We start from the raw sequence: 25,872 nt of genomic DNA, 5'->3' as shown, positions 1-25,872 counted from the left end.
AAGAAGGGAAAGGAGGTGGGGTGGCTCTGTTAATAAAGGATGATATCAGGGCAGTTGTGAGAGACGATACTGGCTCTAATGAACAAAATGCTGAATCATTGTGGGTGGAGATTAGAGATTGTAAGGGGAAAAAGTCATTGGTGGGTGCAGTTTATAGGCCCCCAAATAATAACTTCACGGTGGGGAGGGCAATAATCATGGGAATAATGGAGGCATGTGAAAAAGGAACAGCAGTAATCATGGGGGATTTTAACCTACATATCGATTGGTCAAATCAAATCGCACGGGGTAGCCTGGAGGAGGAATTCATAGAATTCATACGGGACTGTTTCTTAGAACAGTATGTTACAGAACCTACAAGGGAGCAAGCTATCTTAGATCTGGTCCTGTGTAATGAGACAGGAATAGTAAACGATCTCCTAGTAAAAGATCCTCTCGGAATGAGTGATCACAGTATGGTTGAATTTGTAATACAGATTGAGGATGAGGAAGTAGTGTCTCAAACGAGCGTACTATGCTTAAACAAAGGGGACTACAGTGGGATGAGGGCAGAGTTGGCTAAAGTAGACTGGAAAGACAGACTAAACGGTGGCACAATTGAGGAACAGTGGAGGACTTTTAAGGAGCTCTTTCACAGTGCTCAACAAAAATATATTCCAGTGAAAAAGGGCGGTAAGAGAAGGGATAACCAGCCGTGGATAACCAAGGAAATAAAGGAGAGTATCAAATTAAAAACCAATGCGTATAAGGTGGCCAAGGTTCGTGGGAAAATAGAAGATTGGGAAAATTTTAAACAACAGCAAAGAATGACAAAGAAAGCAATAAAGAAAGGAAAGATAGATTATGAAAGTAAACTTGCGCAAAACATTAAAACGGATAGTAAAAGCTTTTACAGATATATAAAACGGAAAAGAGTGACTAAAGTAAATGTTGGTCCCTTAGAAGATAAGAAGGGGGATTTAATAATGGGAAATGTGGAAATGGCTGAGACCTTAAACAATTATTTTGCTTCGGTCTTCACAGTGGAAGACACAAAAACCATGCCAAAAATTGCTGGACACTAGAATGTGGGAAGGGAGGACCTTGAGACAATCACTATCACTAGGGGGGTAGTGCTAGACAGGCTAATGGGACTCAAGGTAGACAAGTCCCCTGGTCCTGATGAAATGCATCCCAGGGTATTAAAAGAGATGACGGAAGTTATAGCAGATGCATTCGTTATAATCTACCAAAAGTCTCTGGACTCTGGGGAGGTACCAGCGGATTGGAAAGCAGCTAATGTAACGCCTCTGTTTAAAAAAAGTGGGCAGGTAACTGTAGGCCAGTTAGTTTAACATCTGTAGTGGGGAAAATGCTTGAAACTATTAAGGAAGAAATAGCGGGACATCTAGATCGGAATAGTGCAATCAAGCAGATGCAGCATGGATTCATGAAGGGGAAATCATGTTTAACTAATTTACTGGAATTCTTTGAGGATGTAACGAGCATGGTGGATAGAGGTGTACCGATGGATGTGGTGTATTTAGATTTTCAAAAGGCATTCGATAAGGTGCCACACAAAAAGTTACTGCAGAAGATAAAGGAATGCGGAGCCAGAGGAAATGTATTAGCATGGATAGAGAATTGGCTGGCGAACAGAAAGCAGAGAGTCGGGATAAATGGGTCCTTTTCGGGTTGGAATTCGGTGGTTAGTGGTGTGCCACAGGGATCGGTGCTGGGACCACAACTGTTTACAATATACATAGATGACCTGGAAGAGGGGACAGAGTGTAGTGTAACAAAATTTGCAGATGACACTAAGATTAGTGGGAAAGCGGGTTGTGCAGAAGACAGAGAGAGGCTGCAAAGAGATTTAGATAGGTTAAGCAAATGGGCTAAGGTTTGGCAGATGGAATACAATGTCGGAAAATGTGAGGTCATCCACCTTGGAAAAAAAAACAGTAAAAGGGAATATTATTTGAATGGGGAGAAATTACAACATGCTGCGGTGCAGAGGGACCTGGGGGTCCTTGTGCATGAATCCCAAAAAGTTAGTTTGCAGGTGCAGCAGGTAATCAGGAAGGCGAATGGAATGTTGGCCTTCATTGCGAGAGGGATGGAGTACAAAAGCAGGGAGGTCCTTCTGCAACTGTATAGGGTATTGGTGAGGCCGCACCTGGAGTACTGCGTGCAGTTTTGGTCACCTTACTTAAGGAAGGATATACTGGCTTTGGAGGGGGTACAGACGATTCCTGAGGCTGATTCCGGAGATGAGGGGGTTACCTTATGATGATAGATTGAGTAGACTGGATCTTTACTCGTTGGAGTTCAGAAGGATGAGGGGGGATCTTATAGAAACATTTAAAATAATGAAAGGGATAGACAAGATCGAGGCAGAGAGGTTGTTTCCACTGGTCGGGGAGACTAGAACTAGGGGGCACAGCCTCAAAATACGGGGGGGAGCCAATTTAAAACCGAGTTGAGAAGGAATTTCTTCTCCCAGAGGGTTGTGAATCTGTGGAATTCTCTGCCTAAGGAAGCAGTTGAGGCTAGCTCATTGAATGTATTCAAATCACAGATAGATAGATTTTTAACCAATAAGGGAATTAAGGGTTACGGGGAGCGGGCGGGTAAGTGGAGCTGAGTCCACTGCCAGATCAGCCATGATCTTGTTGAATGGCAGAGCAGGCTCAAGGGGCTAGATGGCCTACTCCTGTTCCTAATTCTTATGTTATTATGTTCTTAATAATTGATTCCATCATTTTACCCACTACCGATGTCAGGCTGACCGGTCTATAATTCCCTGTTTTCTCTCTCCCTCCTTTTTTTAAAAAAGTGGGGTTACATTGGCTACCCTCCACTCCATAGGAACTGATCCAGAGTCTATGGAATGTTGGAAAATGACTGTCAATGTATCCGCTATTTCCAAGGCCACCTCCTTAAGTAATCTGGGATGCAGACCATCAGGCCCTGGGGATTTATCGGCCTTCAATCCCATCAATTTCCCAACACAATTTCCCGACTAATAAGGATTTCCCTCAGTCCCTCCTTCTTACTAGACCCTCTGACCCCTTTTATATCCGAAAGGTTGTTTGTGTCCTCCTTAGTGAATACCGAACCAAAGTACTTGTTCAATTGGTCCGCCATTTCTTTGTTCCCCGTTATGACTTCCCCTGATTCTGACTGCAGGAGACCTACGTTTGTCTTTACTAACCTTTTTCTCTTTACATATCTATAGAAGCTTTTGCAATCCGTTTTAATGTTCACTGCAAGCTTCCTCTCGTACTCTATTTTCCCTGCCCTAATCAAACCCTTTGTCCTCCTCTGCTGAGTTCTAAATTTCTCCCAGTCCCCGGGTTCGTTGCTATTTCTGGCCAATTTGTATGCCACTTCCTTGACTTTAATACTATCCCTGATTTCCCTTGATAACCACGGTTGAGCCACCTTCCCTTTTATATTTTTACGCCAGACAGGGATGTACAATTGTTGTAGTTCATCCATGCGGTCTCTAAATGTCTGCCATTGCCCATCCACTGTCAACCCCTTAAGTATCATTCGCCAATCCATCCTAGCCAATTCACACCTCATACCTTCAAAGTTACCCTTCTTTAAGTTCTGGACCATGGTCTCTGAATTAACTGTTTCATTCTCCATCCTAATGTAGAATTCCACCACATTATGGTCACTCTTCCCCAAGGGGCCTCGCACAACGAGATTGCTAATTAATCCTCTCTCATTACACAACACCCAGTCTAAGATGGCCTCCCCCCTAGTTGGTTCCTCGACATATTGGTCTAGAAAACCATCCCTTATGCACTCCAGGAAATCCTCCTCCACCGTATTGCTTCCAGTTTGGTTAGCCCAATCTATATGCATATTAAAGTCACCCATGATAACTGCTGCACCTTTATTGCATGCACCCCTAATTTCCTGTTTGATGCCCTCTTCAACATCACTTGTACTGTTTGGAGGTCTGTGCACAACTCCCACTAACGTTTTTTGCCCTTTGGTGTTCTGCATCTCTACCCATATAGATTCCACATCATCCAAGCTAATGTCCTTCCTAACTATTGCATTAATCTTCTCTTTAACCAGCAATACTACCCCACCTCCTTTTCCTTTTATTCTATCTTTCCTGAATGTTGAATATCCTTAGATGTTGAGTTCCCAGCCCTGATCATCCTGGAGTCACGTCTCTGTAATCCCAATCATATTTGTTAACATCTATTTGCACAGTTAATTCATCCACCTTATTACGGATACTCCTTGCATTAAGACACAAAGCCTTCAGGCTTGTTTTTTTAACACCCTTTGTCCTTTTAGAATTATGATGTAGTGTGGCCCGTTTTGTTTGTTGCCTTTGTTTACTCGGCCTTCCGCTATGGCAAGCTGAGACTCCAGCAAAGCTAAGGAAAGGAAATTTCTTACTATAAAAGGGGAGTCTTGCCCTCAAAAAACAATCCTCATTCAAGAGAAAGAAATATTTTGAGAAAACATGGCCGGGCCCGTTCAGCCTCCCTCTCCTCTCTCCCCTACCCTTCTCTCCCCTCTCCCTCCCTCTCCTCTCTCCCCTACCCTTCTCTCCCCTCTCCCTCCCTCTCCTCTCTCCCCTACCCTTCTCTCCCCTCTCCCTCTCCTCTCCTCTCTCCCCTACCCTTCTCTCCCCTCTCCCTCCCTCTCCTCTCTCCCCTACCCTTCTCTCCCCTCTCCCTCCCTCTCCTCTCTCCCCTACCCTTCTCTCCCCTCTCCCTCCCTCTCCTCTCTCCCCTACCCTTCTCTCCCCTCTCCCTCTCCTCTCTCCCCTACCCTTCTCTCCCCTCTCCCTCTCCTCTCTCCCCTACCCTTCTCTCCCCTCTCCCTCTCCTCTCTCCCCTACCCTTCTCTCCCCTCTCCCTCTCCTCTCTCCCCTACCCTTCTCTCCCCTCTCCCTCCCTCTCCTCTCTCCCCTACCCTTCTCTTCCCTCTCCCTCCCTCTCCTCTCTCCCCTACCCTTCTCTCCCCTCTCCCTCTCCTCTCTCCCCTACCCTTCTCTCCCCTCTCCCTCCCTCTCCTCTCTCCCCTACCCTTCTCTCCCCTCTCCCTCCCTCTCCTCTCTCCCCTACCCTTCTCTCCCCTCTCCCTCCCTCTCCTCTCTCCCCTACCCTTCTCTCCCCTCTCCCTCTCCTCTCTCCCCTACCCTTCTCTCCCCTCTCTCCCCTACCCTTCTCTCCCCTCTCCCTCCCTCCCTCCCCCCCTTCACTCGCTGTCAGAAACACAGACACTGACAGACAGAGAGTGAGAGACACACACAGACAGACAGAGAGATAGAGACACTGACAGAGACACACTGGGGGGGGGCCGTCCCAGCATGCTGTTGGAGGACTCCCGGTGCTGCAGTCGGTAAGAGAAAATGTTTTATTTATTGATTTTTTATTTTTTATTAATTTTTTTTGATTGATTTATTGATGTATTTATCATTTATTATTGATGATGGCTCTTTATTTTAAAACTGAAGTGTTTAATGTTTGTAAACCTCCCCCCCGCCATTCCCTACGCCTGATTTGTAACCTACGCCTGATTTTCTAAGGGTAGGCAAGGTTTTTCCAAGCGTACAAAAATCTACACTTACTCCATTCTAAGTTAGTTTGGAGTAAGTTTTCACTGCCTAAACTTTCAAAACGGGCGTAAGTGTCTGGACACGCCCCCATTTGAAAAAAAAAAATCTGTTCCAAACTGAAATTGTTCTAACTGACTAGAACTGGAGCAAACTAAATGCCGAGAATTGCAATTTCTAAGATACTCCATTCTAAACAAGTTGCTCCAAAAAAACAGGAGCAACTCAGGCCGAAACTTGGCCCCATAGAAATTAGGTGCAGGAGTAGGCCATTCGGCCCTTCGAGCCTGCACTGCCATTCAATAAGATCATGGCTGATCATTCAACCTCAGTACCTCTTTCCTGCTTTCTCTCCATACCCCTTGATCCCTTTGGCCGTAAGGGCCATATCTAACTCCCTCTTGAATATATCTAATGAACTGGCCTCAACAACTTTCTGCGGTAGAGAATTCCACAGGTGGACCACTCTCTGAGTGAAGAAGTTTCTCCTCATCTCGGTCCTAAATGGCTTACCCCTTATCCTTAGACTGTGACCTCTGGTTCTGGAACTCCCCAGCAACGGGAACATTCTTCCTGCCTCTAACCTGTCCAATCCCATCAGAATTTTATATGTTTCTATGAGATCCCCTCTCATTCTTCTAAACTCCAGTGGATACAAGCCCAATTGAACCAGTCTCTCCTCATATGTCAGTCCTGTTATCCCGGGAATCAGTCTGGTGAATCTTCGCTGTACTCCCTCAATAGCAAGAACGTCCTTCCTCAGATTAGGAGACCAAAACTGAACACAATATTCCAGCTGAGGCCTCACCAAGGCCCTGTACAACTGCAGTAAGATCCCCCTGCTCCTATACTCAAATCCTCGAGCTATGAAGGCCAACATGCCATTTGCCTTCTTCACCACCTGCTGTACCTGCATGCCAATCTTCAATGACTGATGTACATGACACCCAGGTCTCGTTGCACCTCTCCTTTTCCTAATCTGTCACCATTCAGATAATATTCTGTCTTCCTGTTTTTGCCACCAAAGTGGATAACCTCACATTTATCCACATTATACCATATCTGCCATGCATTTGCCCACTCATCTAACCTGTCCTAGTCACCCTGCAGCCTCTTAGCATCCTCCTCACAGCTCACACCGCCACCCAGCTTAGTGTCATCTGCAAACTTGGAGATATTACATTCAATTCCTTCATCTAAATCATTTATGTATATTGTCAATAGCTGGGGTCCCAGCACTGAACCCTGCGGCACCCCACTGGTCACTGCCTGCCATTCTGAAAAGGACCCATTTATTCCGACTCTCTGCTTCCTGTCTGTCAACCAGTTTTCTATTTATGTTCCCTGCAAGCTTCCTCTCATACTCCATTCTCCCCCTCCTAATTAGACCCTTTGTCCTCCTCTGCTGAATTCTAAATTTCTCCCAGTCCTCAGGTTTGCTGCTTTTTTTGGCCAATTCATATGCCTCTTCCTTGGATTTAACACTATCCCTAATTTCCTTTGTTAGCCACGGTTGAGCTACCTTTCCTGTTTTATTTTTACTCCAGACAGAGATGTACAATTGTTGAAGTTCATCCATGTGATCCATAAATGTCTGCCATTGCCTATCCACTGTCAACCCTTTAAGTATCACTTGCCAGTCTATCCTAACCAATTCACGTCTCATACCATCAAAGTTACCTTTCCTTAAGTTCAGGACCCTAGTATCTGAATTAACTTTGTCACTCTCCATCTTAATAAAGAATTCTACCATATTATGGTCACTCTTCCCCAGGGGGCCTCGCACAACAAGATTGCTAATTAGTCCTCTCTCGTTACACAACACCCAGTCTAGGTTGGCCAGCCCTCGAGTTGGTTCCTCGACATATTGGTCTAGAAAGCCATCCCTAATACACTCCAGGAAATCCTCCTCCACCGCATTGCTACCAGCTTGGTTAGCCCAATCTATATGTAGATTAAAGTCGCCCATGATAACTGCTGTACCTTTATTGCACGCATCCCTAATTTCTTGTTTGATGCCATCCCCAACCTCACTACTACTGTTTGGTGGTCTGTACACAACTCCCACTAGCATTTTCTGCCCTTTGGTATTCTGCAGCTCTACCCATATAGATTCCACATCATCCAAGCTAATGTCCTTTCTTACTATTGCGTAATTTCTTCTTTAACCAGCAACGCCACCCCACCTCCTTTTCCTTTCTGTCTACATCTCGTGACGTGCCCTGTTAGACTTTTCTCCGCATCCTTCACCTCGAGATGTTTTTGCCTTGTAACTTGCTGGAAGGACAAGCTGATAATAGCACAGCGAGGGCAAGGGGGCATCTGGCACCTCAGTGAATAGCGGGACTGACGGTCTATCTCCTTAACCAATGATTGAGAAAGAAACAGAGGAACAGGAGTGGGTCATTCGGCCCCTCGAGCCTGCTCTGCCATTCAATGAGATTATGGCTGATCTTCTACATCATCTCATCCCGCACTATCCCCATATCCCTTGATTCCCTTAATATCAAAAAATCTATCGATCTCCGTCTTCAATATACTCAAAGACTGAGCCTCCACAGCCCTCTGGAATTCTCCACCTGAGTGAAGAAGTTTCTCCTCATCTCAGTCCTAAATGGCTGACCCCTTATTCTGAGACTGTGACCCCTGGTTCTAGACTCCCCAGCCAGAGGAAACATCCTCCCTGCATCTACCCTGTCAAGCCCTGTAGAATTTTGTATGTTTCAATGGGATCGCCTCTCATTCTTCTAAACTCTAGAGAATATAGGCCTAGTCTACTCAATTTCTCCTCATAGGACAATCCCCCCCAATCCCAGGAATCAGTCTGGTGAACCTTTGTTGCACTCCCTCAATGGCAAGTATATCCTTCCTTAGGTAAGGAGACCAGATGTGGTCTCACCAGGGCCCTATATAATTGCAATAAGACGTCTTTACTTTTATACTCAAATCCTCTTGTAATAAAGGCCAACATACCATTCGCTTTCTTAATTGCTTGCTGTGTACCTGCATGTTAACTTTCAGTGATTTGTGTACAAGGACACCCAGGTCCCTCTGAACATCAACATTTCCCAATCTCTCACCATTTAAAAAATACTATTTTTCCCACCAAAGTGGATAATTTGACATTTCTCCACCCGTTTGATTGAGGACGATGGACGACTGATTGGCAGCCGGGAATTGTGGGGTGTGGTCCCACCTGAAACATGAATCAGGTAGTGACCAATCCACTATCGGATTCCAGCCTCGGGGTTTTTATTTCAGATTCTCAGTCTCCCCTCGATAGTCACCTGTTGATATCCCCACATGCTGGGGGACCTGTACATATGCCCCACACAGGAACTGCAGCAGCTGCAGTCACATACAGTGCTCTTGAATGGCACCAACACACACTGACCATGTGTCACCCTGGTAACAGTACTACAACAACAATTTGCATTTATCTAGCGCCTTTAACATAGTAAAACGTCCCAAGGTGCTTCCCTGGAGCGATTATCAAACAAAATTTGGCAGCGACCCACAAAAGGAGATATTATGACGGGCGACCAAAAGCTTGGCCAGAGAGGTAGGTTTAAAGGAGGAGAGAGAGGCGGAGAGGTTTAGGGAGGGAATTCCAGAGCTTGGGGCTCAGGTAGCTGAAGGCACGGCCACCCATGGTGGCGCGATTATAATCGGGGATGTGCAAAAGGTCAAAATTGGAGGAGCGCAAAGATGGTGGAGTGTTGTACGGCAGGAGAAGGTGACAGAGATAGCGAGCGGCAAGGCCATGGAGGATCAGAATTTTTTTAAACGAGGATCAGCATTTAAAAAAAATAAAATCGAGGAATTGCCGGAGCGGGAGCCAATCAGCGAGCGGACGGGGATGAAGGGTGAACGTGACTGGACACAAACCTGGTGCATTGGCATCTCCTGTGCTGAGGAAGCCCAGCGGGCCGACCCGATAGTTGAAGGTGACGACGATCACTTTGCCGCGGGACGCAATCTCCAGCCCATCGTACAGATAATTGTTCAAGAAGTTGGCTCCGTGTCCCGCTCCTGCCAGGAAGCCACCTCCGTAGATCCAGATCATGACGGGCAGGTTCGTGGACACTGAGGAGGAGGACAAGCAACATTCATTGCATCTGATCAATCGGATTAAAGCCAGTACAGGTATAACAGTAGATGGTTAAAAAGCGTGCAGCTTACAAGTATTGATGTTTGCAAATAAGCTCAAGGATGCACTTTATCACTTTATTTGCACGCTGAAAACTTTTGTTTGATATTGTTTTCAGTGGGTTTTCTGCTGATCAAGATGAGGTATGTTAGTGGTACAGAGTCTTATATTTTCGACAGCCTGTATCAACATCACACACTCCCAGGGCAGGTACAGCACAGGTTAGATACAGAGTAAAGCTCCCTCTACACTGTCCCATCAAACACTCCCAGGGCAGTTACAGCACGAGTTGTATATAAATTTAAGTTAAATAGGACTTGTGACACAACGCCTTCAGAGTTAGGTTTATAAATGTGATGCATACTGGCTAGAGGAGGGCGTGGCTGACACCCTCAATCCAGCTCCGTATGGATGCAGATCCACAATATAAATGTACCTGTAAATTGTCACAAAAAATATGCATTCCCTTCAGATAGGGCAAAGGAGTGCCTGATGTGGAACTGTGGGAGATTTGCACTTGGGTTAAAGGCTCATTATTGTGAGGTGCTTAACTCTGCATTTCTCCTGTGATGTATTGGACCTGCCAATGCGCTGTGCCATCCCTACCTACAGACAGTCTAAAAGACACAACATCTCAACACTGACATAGAAACATAGAAATTTACAGCACAGGAGGCCATTTCAGCCCATCGTGTCCGCGCCGGCTGACCAAGAGCTACCCAGCCTAATCCCACTTTCCAGCTCTCGGTCCGTAGCCCTGTAGGTTACGGCACTTCAGGTGCACATCCAAGTACTTTGTAAAATGTGGTGAGGGTTTCTGCCTCTACCACCCTTTCAGGCAGTGAGTTCCAGACCCCCACCATCCTCTGGGTGAAAATAAGTCTCCATAAATCCCCTCTAAACCTCCTACCAATTACTTTAAATCTATGCCCCCTGGTTGTTGACCCCTCTGCTAAGGGAAATAGATCCTTCCTATCCACTCCATCTAGGCTCCTCATAATTTTATACAACTCAGCCTCATCTGTTCCAAAGAAAACAAACCCAGCCTATCCAATCTTTCCTCATAGCTATCGTGATAACAAAATATCTATTTTTTTTTAAAAGGAGCAGTGGATGAAAGGACAGTGAAACATGTTGCTAAAATTGATACAGGTTTACAATTTGTGTAGTCAGGATGTTGCTCAGTTAGGTACAGTTTTACATAAGAACATAAGAAATAGGAGCAGGAGGAAGCCATTTGGCCCCTCGGGCCTGCTCCGTCATTCAATAAGATCATGGCTGATCTGATCTTGGCCTCAACTCCACTTCGCTGCCTACTCCCCATAACCCTTGACTCCCCTATCATTCAAAAATCTGTCTATCTCCACCTTAAATATATTCAATGGCCCCGCCTCCACAGCTCTCTGGGGTAGAGAATGCCACAGATTTACAACCCTCCGAGAAGAAATTCCTCCTCATTTCCATTTTAAATGGGCGACCCCTTATTCTGAAACTATGCCCTCTAGTTTTAGATTCCCCCACGAGGGGAAACAGCCTCTCCGCATCTACCCTGTCAAGCCCCCTCAGAAACTTATACGTTTCAATAAGATCACCTCTCATTCTTCTAAACTCCAATGAGTACAGGCCCAACCTGCTCAACCTTTCTTCATAAGACAACCCCCTTCTTCCCAGGAATCAACCGAGTGAACCTTCACTGAACTGCCTCCAATGCAAGTATAATCCCTCCTTAAATAAGGAGATCAAAACTGTACGCAGTATTCCAGATGTGGTCTCACCAACGTATAATTATAGCACGATTTCCCTACTTTTATACTCCAACCCCACTTTAAGCAGTGTTTTTGTACCTTTTCTCCCATGAGGGACCCAGATGTTCAAGTAAAGGCAGTCTTCACTCCCAAAGACATCGTTTTGTCCCAAGGTTGTCTGGAAACATCTAGGTTTGAAAGCTTTGGTTTTCAGAACACCTGGTAACGAACACAAGCACCAGGAGTTAGTAGAAAGAACTTGCATTCATATAGCGCCTTTCACAACCTCAGAACGTCCCAAAGCGCTTTAAAGCCAACAGAGTGCTTTTGAAGTGTAGTCACTGCTGTAATGTAGGGAAAAATAACCATTGGAGCAGGTCTGATTAGAGGGGGTTCAGAGGTGAGTCATTGATAAGAGCATACTATTTACTTATACATCACTGAATGGCTCAAATTTCATCTGATTTACGCTCCTGTGAAGTGCCCTTGGGACGTTTTACTACATTAAAGACGCTGTATGTGTGTAAGTTGCTAATGTAGATATATTCTGCAGGGAGAGAGGACCTGAGGGAGGGAGGGAGGGGGTCCGTAGGAATATGTGCATGTGTACGAGGTCCATGCAGCAGAGCTTGGTTTCTAATCATCTTGGATCCCCTTGCCATTGGACCAAGACCTTGCTCTGTCAAGTTTGTGGTGTAGCCAGTGTGCAACGGCCCCCCTCATAAAAAATTGACGCACCAGCATCTTCCACCCTTTAAAATGAAGTTCGGGACCTGGAACATCATGACCTTCATGGACAACCCCAACAACGACAGACCGGAACATCATCCTTCTCCCCACCTGTGACAGAGGCTGTAGATCCTGCATTGGTCTCATCAGTCATCTTAGAACTCATTTTAGTGTGGAAGCAAGTCATGCTCGACTCTGAGGGATTGCCGAAGATGATGATTATTCTGCTGCTCACTGATCGGTTATCCAGGTAAGAACATGAGGACATATGAACTAGGTACAGGAGTAGGCCATACGGCCTCTCGAGTCTGCTTCACCAGTCAATAAGATCGTGGCTGATCTGATCATGGACTCAGCTCCACTTCCCCGCCCGCTCCCCATAACCCCTTATCGTTTAAGGAACTGTCTATTTCTGTCTTAAGTTAATTCAATGTCCCAGCTTCCACAGCTCTCTGAGGGAGCAAATTCCACAGATTTAAGGTTAAGAGATTTTTTGTTTTAATCCATAGAGGGTTGTTCCGACATGGAGTTCTGGACCGGAAACAACGATGGAAGCAGAATTCGTAATGGTTTTTAAACGGGATGTGGACGACGATTTGATAAAGAAAAATGTGCAAGTCTATGGGGAAAGGGCAAGGAATTGGGACTAAGTAGACAGCTCTCTGAGAGCCAGCACAGGCACTATGGGATGAATGGCCTCTTCTGCACTATAAAATTAAATGATTCTATAACACTGATAACTGCAGTTCAAAGCCAACCAAGTACCCACAAAGTCCAACCTTAAGTTGACTGTACTCTTTGACTCTTTTCCCTTCTGTTCATAATAACAAAATAAGAACATAATAATTAGGATCAGGAGTAGGCCATTCAGCCCCTCAAGCCTGGTCCGCCATTCAATAAGATCATGGCTGATCTTCTACCTCAACTCCACTTTCCTGCACTGTCCCCTTATCCTTTGATTCCCTTAATATCCAAAAATCTATCGATCTCTGTCTTGAATATACTCAAAGACTGAGCCTCCACAGCCCTCTGGGGTAGAGAATTCCAAAGATTCACTGCCTCGAGAGAAGAATTTTCACCTTATCTCAGTCCTAAATGGCCAACCCCTTATTCTTAGACTGTGACCCCCGGTTCTAGACTCCCCAGCCCAAGGGAAACATCCTCCCTGCATCTACCCTGTCAAGCCCTGTAAGAATTTTGTATGTTTCAATGAGATCACCTCTCATTCTTCTAAACTCTAGAGAATATAGGCCTAGTCTGCTCAATCTCTCCTCATAGGACAATCCCCCCTCAATCCCAGGAATCAGTCTGGTGAACCTTCGTTGCACTTCCTCAATGGCAAGTATATCCTTCCTGAGGTAAGGAGACCAAAATGGTACATAATACTCCAGGTACGGTCTCACCAGGGCCCTATATAATAGCAGTAAGACCGCTTTATGTGTTCCTCTCCTTCTCCCAGAGAGCTCTTTGAGGTCTCACCCACCTGGCCATTGCTCCATGAGCCTCGGCAGCCAATTCAATCCTGAAGGCTACTGCAGACCAGCTTGATTCGATCCTCTTCACCCGTGCTTCCAGCAGGGATCACCATGCAGAAATAAGAGGCAGCAAACCTGCCTGCTTCTTGCACTCTCGCGCCCAGCGGCATGGGGCCCAGTGGAAACCAGCTAGCTCGGCAACAGACAGGCTCGAGTCTGGGTTCAACAGCTCTGTAAGGCTCAGTCAGCGCATTAACACATTAGGCCACTCTTTTCCTCAGGCAGCCTAAGACTGCACTGGAGGCGGTGTTGAATCTCGTCGTCAATGTCTGCCCTCGTTGATTAGAGGCTCCCGAGGTATGGGAAATGGTCCAGGGCTGCGCCGTGGATCTTGATGACTGGGGGGCCCCTGGCCAAAGACCGCCATGTGGAGGAAGTGCATCTGGGAGGGCACTAAGCACCTCAAGTCTCATCGCCAAGAGCATACAGAAATCAAGCGCAGGCAGCGGAGTGTGTGGCAAATCAGTCCCACCCACCCTTTCCCTCAACGACTGTCTGTCCCATCTGTGACAGGGACTGTGGTTCTCGTATTGGACTGTTCAGTCACCTGAGAACTCATGTTTAGAGTGGAAGCAAGTCTTCCTCAATTCCAAGGGACTGCCTATGATGATGATGATGATGATGACGACGACATTGGGCCAGTGTGGGGCAGGTATCGTTCATTAGATATTTTTGCCCTTTGCCTCTCTGAAACAAACATAGACTTGCATTTATATAGCACCTTTCACAACCTCAGGCGTCCAATATCGCTTCACAGCCAATGAAGTACCTTTGAAGTATAGTCACTGTTGTAATGTAGAAAACGAGGGATAAATATTGGCCAGGACTCCAGGGAGAACTCCCTTGCTCTTTTTTGAAATAGTGGCCGCAGAACATTGACATCAACAACAACTTGTATTTATATAGCGCCTTTAATATAGTTAAACGTCCCAAGTCGCTTCACTGGAGTGTTCAAGACAAATCAAATAAATTTGACATCGAGCCTCACAAGGAGAAATTAGCGCAGGTGAACAAAACCTTGGTCAAAGAGTTAGGTTTTAAGGAGCGTCTTAAAGGAGGAGAAAGGTTTAGGGAGGAAGTTCGAGAGCTTGTGGCCCAGGCAGCTGAAGGCACGGCCACCAATGGCTGAGCGATTATAATCAGGGATGCTCAAGAGGCCAGACATCTCGGGGGGGGTTGTGAGGCTGAAGGAGATTACAGAGAGTTCCACCTGAGAGAGCAGATGGGGCCTCAGTTTAACGCCTCATCTGAAAGACGGCACCTCCAAAAGTGCAGCGTTCCCTCAGTACTGTCCCCCCGACAGTGCAGCACTCAGTACTGCACCAGGAGTGTCAGCTAGATTTTGGGCTCAAATCTATGGATTGGAGACTTGCCTGGATTATGTGCTCAAGTCCCTGAAGCGGGACTTGAACCAACAACCTCTGGCTCAGAGATGAGGGTGCAACCCACTGAGCTACGAGCCAGTCAGCTGAGTTTGTGAGCATTCAGGGTAACTCTGATTTTCTATCTCCACTCAGCACCTCCCCACAATGCCAGGACCAGGTGCTTCGAAGGACGCCGCGTAGTATTTTTAAAATCTGTTTTTAAGTGAAGACAAAAGCGTCTCAAATGAGGAAAAGGAAACGAGTTACCTGTCCATCCAGGGTGGGGTCCAGCTTTCTCAAATCGCTTCGGAGTTGCGGCAAAAGGAATCCCTTTGAAAATGTCCACAGACCAGAAAATCCCGTCTAATTTATTGGTTCCTCGCACATGACCACCTTCAGTTTCCACCACACCCAGCTACAGGGAAGGAAAGACAGTGAATCAGGGAAGGAGAGAGAGAGAAAGAGAGAGAATCAGAGAAGGATAGAGAGAGAATCAGAAGGAGAGAATCATGGAGTTTAGTAGAATGAGAAGTGATCATTGAAACGTTTAAGATTCTGAGGGGGCTTGACAGGGTAGATGCAGAGAGGATGTTTCCCCTCATGGGGGAAATCTAGAACTGGGGGCATAGTTTCAGAATAAGGGGTCGCCCATTTAGAACTGAGATGAGAAATTTCTTCCCTCAGAGGATCACAAATCTGTGGAATTCTCTGCCCCAGAGAGCTGTGGAGGCTGGGTCATTGAATATATTTAAGGTGGAGATAGACAGAATTTTGAATGATAAGGGAGTCGAGGGTTATGGGGAGCAGGCAGTTTAGTGGAGTTGCGCCCAAGATCAGATCAGCCATGATCTTATTGAATGGCAGAGCAGACTCGAGGGGCCAATGGCCTACTCCTGCTCCTATTTCTTATGTTATCAGTGAAGAAGTGAGAGAGAATCAGAAATGAAGACAGAGAAAGAATCAGTGAAGGAGAGACAGAGAATCTGGAAAAGAGAAAGAATCCGGGAAGGATGAATTAGAGAAGCAGGGAGAGAGAATCACAGGAGAGGGAGAATCAGGGAAGGAAGAAAGAATCCGAAAGGGCACCAGCTCCTCAGAGATCGGCAGAACCAGTTTCTCCCGGGGCAGGTACAGAGTAAAGCTCCCTCTACACTGTCCCATCAAACACTCCCAGGGCAGGTACAGGGGGTTAGATACAGAGTAAAGCTCCCTCTACACTGTCCCATCAAACACTCCCAGGGCAGGTACAGGGGGTTAGATACAGAGTAAAAGCTCCCTCTACACTGTCCCATCAAACACTTCCAGGGCAGGTACAACACGAGTTAGATACAGAGTAAAGCTCCTTCTACACTGTCCCATCAAACACTCCCAGGGCAGGTACAGCATGGGGTTAGATACAGAGTAAAGCTCCCTCTACACTATCCCATCAAACACTCCCAGGGCAGGTACAGCACGGGTTAGATACAGAGTAAAGCTCCCTCTACACTGTCCCATCAAATATTCCCAGGGCAGGTACAGCACGGGGTTAGATACGGAGTAAAGCTCCCCCTAATGTGCCTGAACATGCTTTAACCCAATAGAGTAATGTGATATTGGGATTTACCACACCAGCTGTTCCTGGGCCCTCATTGAGTGCTAATTTGTGCTGAAGTACAGGCTGTTTTAAGTGCGGGTCCCCATGGATTTATAATCAGACAGCGCCTGCCCCAAAACCCGTTACACTAGCACTTCTAGTTACCACAGGGTTGTCATCCATCACAGTGAGTTGGGAGCTAAACCCAAGTCCCCTCGGAGAAAGACCAATTTACCAACCGATCCCACACCTAACCCTTACCCCTCGCCCCCTCCATCACCAGATAGTGGACAGTGCGGCGTGTCTCACCGTGACTCTTGCTGCAACACTGAGGATTGAACTGCCAAACACGAGGCACAGGAACTGCCAGCAAGCCATCTCGCCGGTCCACACTCAGGTCTGAGCTTCCCCCACATATATACAAGGGCACAGCCTCCAGCGCACGCGGGCCACTGATAACACCGCCAAGGTTGGCCACTTTACCTTTATAAACAAGCATATCTTAATGACATTATTTAGCATGGATAGACATTTGTTTCATCGAGAGACAGACTGGCTTTCAAGGTCAGCTTAACCACACATCGCCAATAAACAGAGGATCAGTAAACGGCCTGCTTTATTTTTAGTCATTCATGGGAATGTGGGCGTCGATGGCAAGGCCAGCATTTATTGCCCATCCCTAGTTGCCCTTGAGAAGGTGGTGGTGAGCCGCCTTCTTCAACCGCTGCAGTCCGTGTGGTGAAGGGGCTTCCTACCCACAATGCTGTTGGGTAGGAAGCAACATTTCCTGTGATTTTGTCCAAAATACTGGGTCATAAAATCATAACATCTGCAGCGTATCGTACCCGTGTAACTGTAAAATGAAGATTCAAATGTTGAAATGTTTCAGCTTGCTCAGAACCCATTGGGTAAATGCACCGTCTGTGCAGATCTCAGGGTTACAAACCCGAGGGGTGATCCTACACAAAGGCATGCGAGACGGAAAATGGGATGGGAAAAGGTCACTCGAAAAATTACTTGAAATTAAATTGTAAGAGTGGGGCATAAGAGGGCACTGGGCCAAACTGATAAAAGACAAGTCTAACACTGATATTTAGGAAGCTTCTCACCGCATTCCAGAGTGATCAACCAGAGTCGAGTTGAAAAACTGGAATCCTTTAAAAACCAGGGTACAACTATCAAGAACATAATAGGAGCAGGAGTAGGCCATTCGGTTCGTGCCAGCTCCACCATTCAACATGATCACGGCTGATCTTCGACCTCAACTCCACTTTCCTGCACTGTCCCATATCCCTTAATTCCCACAAAATTATCAACCTCTGACTTGAATATACTGAATGACTGAAGCATCCACAGCTCTGAGTACTCCAAAGATTCATAACCCTCTGAGCGAAAGAATTTCCATGAATAAATGGCCAGCCCATTTGTTTTGAAACTGTGACCCCATGTTCTAGACACCCCAGCCAGGGGAAACATCATAGAAACATAGAAAATAGGTGCAGGAGTAGGCCATTCGGCCCTTCTAGCCTGCACCGCCATTCAATGAGTTCATGGCTGAACATTCAACTTCGGTACCCCATTCCTGCTTTCTCGCCATACCCCTTGATCCCCCTAGTAGTAAGGACCTCATCTAACTCCTTTTTGAATATATTTAGTGAATTGGCCTCAACAACTTTCTGTGGTAGAGAATTCCACAGGTTCACCACTCTCTGGGTGAAGAAGTTCCTCCGCATCTCGGTCCTAAATGGCTTACCCCTTATCCTTAGACTGTGACCTCTGGTTCTGGACTTCCCCAACATTGGGAACATTCTTCCTGCATCTAACCTGTCTAACCCCGTCAGAATTTTAAATGTTTCTATGAGGTCCCCTCTCATTCTTCTGAACTCCAGTGAATACAAGCCCAGTTGATCCAGTCTTTCTTGATAGGTCAGTCCCGCCATCCCGGGAATCAGTCTGGTGAATCATCTCAGCATTAACCCTCTCATGCCCCTTAAGAATTTTATATGCTTCAATTAGATCACCTCTCATTCTTCTAAACTCTGGGGAATATAGGCATAGTCTACTCAATCTCTCATAAGAGCATAACATAAGAAATAGGAACAGGAGTAGGCCATACGGCCCCTCGAGCCTGCTCCGCCATTCAATAAGATCATGGCTGATCTGATCATAGACTCAGCTCCACTTCCTCGCCCGCTCCCCATAACCCCATATCGTTTAAGAAACTGTCTATTTCTCTTAAATTCATTCAATGTCCCAGCTTCCACAGCTCTCTGAGGCAGTGAATTCCACAGATTTACAACCCTCAGAGAAGGAATTTCTCCTCATCTCAGTTTTAAATGGGTGGCCCCTTATTCTAAGATCATGCCCTCTAGTTCTAGTCTCCCCCATCAGTGGAAACATCCTCTCTGCATCCACCTTGTCAAGCTCCCTATAATCTTATACGTTTCGATAAGATCACCTCTCATTCTTCTAAATTCCAATGAGTAGAGGCCCAACCTACTCAACTTTTCCTCATAAGTCAACCCCCTCATCCCCGGAATCAACCTAGTGAACCTTCTCTGAACTGCCTCCAAAGCAAGTATATCCTTCCTTAAATATGGAAACCAAAACTGCACGCAGTACTCCAGGTGTGGCCTCACCAATACCCTGTATAACTGTAGCAAGACTTCCCTGCTTTTATACTCCATCCCCTTTGCAATAAAAGCCAAGATACCATTGGCCTTCCTGATCACTTGTTGTACCTGCATACTATCCTTTTGTGTTTCATGCACAAGTACCCCCAGGTCCCGCTGTACTGCGGCACTTTACAATCTTTCTCCATTTAAATAATAACTTGCTCTTTGATTTTTTTCTGCCAAAGTGCATGGCCTCACACTTTCCAACATTATACTCCATCTGCCAAATTTTTGCACACTCACTTAGCGGGTCTATGTCCTTTTGCAGATTTTGCGTGTCCTCCTTACACATTGCTTTTCCTCCCATCTTTGTATAGTCAGCAAACTTGGCTACGTTACACTCGGTCCCTTCTTCCAAGTCATTAATATAGATTGTAAATAGTTGGGGTCCCAGCACTGATCCCTGCGGCACCCCACTAGTTACTGGTTGCCAACCAGAGAATGAACCATTTATCCCAATTCTCTGTTCTCAGTTAGTTAGCCAATCCTCTATCCATGCTAATATATTACCCCCAACTTCGTGAACTTTTATCTTGTGCAGTAACCTTTTATGTGGCACTTTGTCAAATGCCTTCTGGAAGTCCAAATACACCACATCCACTGGTTCCCCTTTATCCACCCTGTTTGTTACATCCTTAAAGAACTCCAGCAAATTTGTCAAACATGACTTCCCCTTCATAAATCCATGCTGACTGTGCCTGACCGAATTTTGCTTTTCCAAATGTCCTGCTACTTCTTCTTTAATAATGGACTCCAACATTTTCCCAACCACAGATGTTAGGCTAACTGGTCTCTATAGTTTCCTGTTTTTTGTCTGGCTCCTTTTTTAAATAGAGGCGTTATATTTGCAGTTTTCCAATCTGCTGGGACCTCCCCAGAATCCAGGGAATTTTGGTAAATTACAACCAATGCATCCACAATCCCTGCCGCTACTTCTCTTAAGACCCTAGGATGCAAGCCATCAGGTCCAGGGGATTTATCTGCCTTTAGTCCCATTATCTTACTGAGTACCACCTCCTTAGTAATTATGATTGTGTTAAGTTCCTCCCACCCTATAGCCCCTTGACTATCCACTGTTGGAATATTGATAGTGTCCTCTACCGTAAAGACTGATACTAAATATTTGTTCAGAGTTTCTGCCATCTCCATGTTCCCCATTATGCCCTCCATGTTGTTCTCCTCATAGGGCAATCCCCTCATCCCAGGAATCAGTCTGGTGAACCTTCGCTGCACTCCCTCTAAAGCAAGTATGTCTTTCCTTTGGTAAGGAGACCAGAACTGTACACATTGGTGAGTGAACTCATCAATGCCCTGTATAATTGCAGTAAGACTTCTTTACTCTTATACTCTAATCCCTTTGTAACAAAAGCTAACATACAATTTGCTTTCCCAATTGCTTGCTGTACCTGCAGGTTAACTTTCTGTGATTCATGTACAAGGACACCCAGGTCCCTCTGAATGCAAACATTTCCCAGTCACACGCCATCCAAAAAATATTCTGCTTTTTGTTTTTCCTACCAAAGTGGATAACTTCACACTTTCCCACATTGTATTCCATTTGCTGGGTTCTTGCCCACTCAGTCGACCTGTCTATATCTCTCTGCAGCCTCTTTGTGTCCTCCTCACAGCTTACTTTCCCACCTAACTTTGTATCAGCAAACTTGGACACGTTAGATGAAGGCATTAATATAGATTTACTGACTTATCTAGAATATAGATAAGTCAGTAAATAGCGGAGGCCCAAGCATCAATCCTTGTACTACCCCACTAGTTACAGCCTGCCAACCCAAAGTCCTGTTTATTCCTACTCCGTTTTCTGTCCATTAACCAATCCTTAATTCATGCCAATATATTACCCCCAAAGACTGAACAAGCTAGGGTTTTTTTCTCTAGAAAAAATAAGACTGAGAGGTGACCTGAGAGAGGTCTTTAAAATTATGAAGGGGTTCGATAGGGTAGACGTCGAGAGGATCAAGTATTGGATGAGCAGAAATTTCCTCCAATTAAATATTGGGAAAATTAAACCCCATTCCCTAGGCACCGTTTCCAGCCCCTCCCTGCCATCTGTTCACAGCCTCGGAGTGCTCTTTGACCCTGAGCTGAGTTTCCGACCCCATGTCCCCTCCTTCACCAAGACTGCCCAGTTACACCTCCGTACCACCTGTATCCACCTCTGACTTAGCCCATCTGCTGTTGAAACCCTCATCCAGGCTTTAGTTACCACCAGGCTCAACTATTCCAATGCTCTCCAGGCCAGCCTCTCATCTTTCACCCTCCTTAAACTTGAACTCATCCCAAACTCTGCTGCCCCTTTCCTAACTCACAGCAAGTCCCGTTCACACCCCTGGAATATATTTAATGAGAAAGATCGGGAGCTGTGGTCAGGGCTCCAAGGAGACAAGAGCCAACATTCTATACTCAACAAGAGTTGGGATGGTGAATTCTACCATCAACTATCTCATTCAAATGTAACATTTTTCATTGATTATGCTCCCCACCTAGTTCATGGTCACCTGTTCACAGCCTGACCCCATTCCTCAGGCACAGCGTGAGACGGAGCCAGATTCTAAATTGTATCAGCTCAAGGCTCAGGCTTTAGAGAGTTGGATTTTCCAGATCCGGTGCCAGTCCTATTTTACATCGATGTTTAGTTCAGCCAAAATCAACAGCGACAGTTCCACAGCAGCTACAACTGTGTCAAAATGTCAGCCGTGACTCAGTGGGTAGCACTCTCGCCTCGGGTCAGAAAAAGGAAATGACTTGCATCTCTATAGCACCTTTCCAGTTGGTAGCACCGCTGCCTCTGCGTCAGGAGGCTGTAGGTTCAAGTCCCACTCCAGAGATTTGAGCACCAGTGCAATGCTGAAAAAGTGCTGCACTGTCAGAGGTGCCGTCTACTCTCTCAGGTAGATGTAAGATCCTATGGCATTATTTCGAAGAGCAGGGGAGTTCTCCCTGGTGTCCTGCCCAATATTTATCCCTCAACCAACATCACTAAAAACAGAGTATCTGGTAATTATCACTGTTATTTGTGGGAGCTTGCTGTGCACAAATTCACTGTCATATTTCCTACATTACAACAGTGACTATACTTCAAAAAATACTTCATTGACTGTAAAGCGCTTTGGGGCGTCTGGTGGTCATGAAAGGTGCTATAGAAATGCAAATGTTGCTTTTTCTTTTAGTTATCAAACAGGGTCAGAACCTGTGCTGTTCCACCACTTGCTGACTCAGTTTTGTGGCTCAACACGGAGTTGCTTATGGTCTCGTACTTATTTGCCCCATCACCTTTTGGACAGGTTGCCAAATATCAGGAAAGACTGGACAGACTGGGGCTCGGAGAAAAGAGAAAGCTGATCGGATAATAAAGGGAGAGACAGGATAATACTACAGGTAACGATCGAGAGATGGCAGAAATATTAAATCATTATTTTGCTTCAGTATTTACCAGGAAGATAGAACAGGTGGACATGATATTGGATGGTGAGATTAGTACATTTAAAATAAAAGGAGGGCATATATTAAATAAACTAATCAAACTCAAAGAGGATAAAACCCCATGTCCAGATGGATTGTATTCACGCATTTTAAAAGAATCTAGGGAAGAGACAGCAGAGGCATTACTACACATATTTAATAATTCGTTAGAAAAAGGTGTAGTGCCAGAGGACTGGTGGATAGCGAACGTAATACCTATATTTAAGAAGGGGGATAGAATATGTCCAGGGAATTATAGACCAGTCAGCTTAACACCGGTGGTAGGAAAAATAATGGAATCCCTACTAAAGGAGAAAATAGAAGAACATCTAGAAAGCAAAAATATAACAAATAGTCAGCATGGATTTCAAAAGGGAAAGTCTGGCTTGACCAACCTCATTAAATTTTTTGAAGAGGTAACAGAGAGGGTAGACAATGGTAATGCAGATGTAATTTATCTAGATTTTCAAAAGGCCTTCGATAAGGTACCCCATAATAGACTGATGAACAAGGTCAGAGAATGCGGAGTCAGGGGTCAAGTAGCAGAATGGATCGCTAGCTGGCTTCAAGACAGGAAGCAGATAATAGGGGTAAAGGGTAGCTATTCACAGTGGCAGAAGGTGGGTGGTGGTGTTCCACAAGGATACGTGCTGGGACCACTGTTCACAACTTATATTAACGATTTAGACCTTGGAATCAAAAACACAATTTCTAAATTTGCAGATGACACCAAATTGGGGGCAATAGTCAATACTGAGGGGAACTGCAACAAATGACAGGAGGACATTCATAAACTTGCAGAATGGGCATATAATTGGCAAATGAAATTCAACACAGATAAATGTGAGGTATTACATTTTGGTCGGAAGAATAGGGAGGTCACATATTACTTGCAGGATGAGAGTCTGGGTGGGGTAGAGGAACAAAGGGAACAAAGAGGAATCTCGGAGTACAAATACATTAAAAGTTGTGACACAGGTTAGCAAGGCCGTAAAGAAAGCAAACCGAGCACTAGGGTTTATTTCTAGAGGTATAGAATTGAAAAGTAGGGAAGTTATGCTAAACCTGTATCGTAGCTTGGTTAGACCATACCATGGGGCCAAAACTGGTGGACACACTGCCCAAAATCGTGAAATTGCTCAAAAATATCTACATACCGCCCGGCAGGAAATTCATCAGCGACATACCGGCGGGCGGTATGCATATTATCTGCCCACACGGAGCACCCTACAGACCGCCCAAATGTCTGACATTGGTACCACCAGAGCTGCACACTGTCTGATGTTTTATGCCGGTGGTATGTCGGCAATATGTAAACTACAATGCTCCTCACTCCACCACTCCCAGCGATCTATTCCTCCCCCCAATGATCTATTTCTCTCCCTACCCCACCCCCCTAGAGATCTAATCTCTCTCTTTCCCCCCCCCCCCCCCCCGAGATATCTAATCCCCCCCACCCTCCCGAGAGATCTAATCCCAACACCCCCCCCCCCCTCCCCGAGAGATCTAATTCCCCCACTCGACAACTAATCACCTCCCCACAAGAGATCCAACTCCCCCCACGCGAGATCTAATCCCCCCCCCCCCCCCAAGAGATCTAATTCTCCCCCCCAGAGATCAAATCCCCCCCACCCTCCCGAGAGATCTAATCCCAACACCCCCCCCTCCCCGAGAGATCTAATTCCTCCACTCGACAACTAATCCCCCCCCACAAGAGATCCAAACCCCCCCCACGCGAGATCTAATTCCCCCCCCCCCCAAGATCTAATTCCCCCCCCCAGAGAGATCTAATTCCCCCCCCCAAGAGAGATCTAATTCCCCCCCCCTCCAAGAGAGATCTAATTCTCCCCCCCCCCCCCCAAGAGAGATCTAATTCTCCCCCCCCCCCAAGAGAGATCTAATTCTCCCCCCCCCCCCAAGAGAGATCTAATTCCCCCCCCCCCCCCCCCAAGAGAGATCTAATTCCCCCCCAAAGAGAGATCTAACTCCCCTCCTCCGCCACCCCCAAAAAATATATTCAGTTTCCCTCCCCCCCGAAAAATGCAAAAATAAATAAACAAACAACAATATAAGTATTATAAATAAATCAAAAACACTGCACAAAGCAAGTAAAAATCTAAACGTACCTCGAGACACTTATCTGCGATCAGACGTCAGCAGTCTCTGGCCTCCGGACTGCTCTTCCCAGGGGGAACGGGACGGAGGTCGATGGAAGAGCGCGCATGCGCAGAACTCAGAACCCGATGAGTCCAGAGTCCCAGACAACTTACCCTGCACCGCCGGAGCGGCCCGTCTGTTGCAGTCCGCTGACGCACCGCTCAGGACCGGCCGGACCAATATTGGCAGCACTCCACCCCAGCGGTACCCGGCGGTGAAGATTGACTGACCACCGCGAGACCGCCAAGAATTTCCACCAATTGCTGCCCCTCAGAGTACTGCATACAGTTCTAGTCGCCACATTATAAAAAGGATATAAAGGCACTGGAGAGGGCGCAGAGAGGGATTTACAGGAATGACACTAGAAATGTGAAGGTATACACATCAGGAAAGGACGAACAGGCTGGGTCTCTTTGTTTTCTTGAAAAAAGGCTGAGGGGGTGACCTAATAGAGGTCTTTAAAATTGTGAAAGGTTTTGATCGAGTGGATACAGAGAGAATGTTTCCACTTGTGGGGAAGAGCATAACTAGAGGCCATCAATATAAGATAGTCACCAAGAAATCCAATCGGGAATTCAGAAGAAACTTCTTTACCCAGAGAGGGGTGAGAATGTGGAACTCGCTGCCACAGGGAGGGGTTGAAGCGAATAGTATCGATGCATTTAAGGGGAGGCTGGACAAGTATATGGGGGAGAAGGGAATAGAGGGTTATGTGAATAGATTTAGATGAGGAAAGACGGGAGGAGGCTCGAGTGGAGCATAAACGCCGGCATGGACTGGTTGGGCCGAATGACCTGTTCCTGTGCCGTATATCCTGGGTAATCCATACGGCCCGTCATGCTTGTGCTGGCTCTGTGAAAGAGCTGTCCAATTTAGTCCCACACACCAGTCTTTT

The 25,872-nt window shown here is 46.1% G+C and overlaps 2 protein-coding genes across 3 annotated transcripts in view; both read right to left on the bottom strand.

Annotated features, from left to right (window-relative positions):
- Positions 1 to 17,122, bottom strand: part of cel.2 (carboxyl ester lipase, tandem duplicate 2) — a 38,467-nt gene extending 21,345 nt beyond the window's left edge. Inside the window, exons 1-4 of the mRNA XM_070863673.1 lie at positions 16,978 to 17,122; positions 15,363 to 15,510; positions 11,567 to 11,686; positions 9,461 to 9,658 (exon numbers count right to left, since the gene is read on the bottom strand). Of these exons, the coding sequence (XP_070719774.1) occupies positions 9,461 to 9,658; positions 11,567 to 11,686; positions 15,363 to 15,510; positions 16,978 to 17,046 (535 nt within the window). The 5' untranslated portion in view covers positions 17,047 to 17,122. The remainder of the gene's footprint in view (positions 1 to 9,460; positions 9,659 to 11,566; positions 11,687 to 15,362; positions 15,511 to 16,977) is intronic.
- Positions 15,426 to 25,872, bottom strand: part of gtf3c5 (general transcription factor IIIC, polypeptide 5) — a 44,792-nt gene continuing 34,345 nt past the window's right edge. Inside the window, exon 12 of one of the 2 annotated variants that reach the window (XM_070863675.1) lies at positions 15,426 to 15,510. The gene's annotated coding sequence lies outside the window, so the exon portion shown is untranslated. Of the gene's footprint in view, positions 15,511 to 17,069; positions 17,152 to 25,872 lie in introns of those variants that run through there. The other variant, XM_070863676.1, reaches the window with a different exon arrangement.

The sequence above is a fragment of the Pristiophorus japonicus genome, chromosome 20 (assembly GCF_044704955.1).
Source record: "Pristiophorus japonicus isolate sPriJap1 chromosome 20, sPriJap1.hap1, whole genome shotgun sequence".
NCBI classification, from domain to species: domain Eukaryota; kingdom Metazoa; phylum Chordata; class Chondrichthyes; family Pristiophoridae; genus Pristiophorus; species Pristiophorus japonicus.
This window is presented reverse-complemented; position numbering and strand designations above follow the sequence as displayed.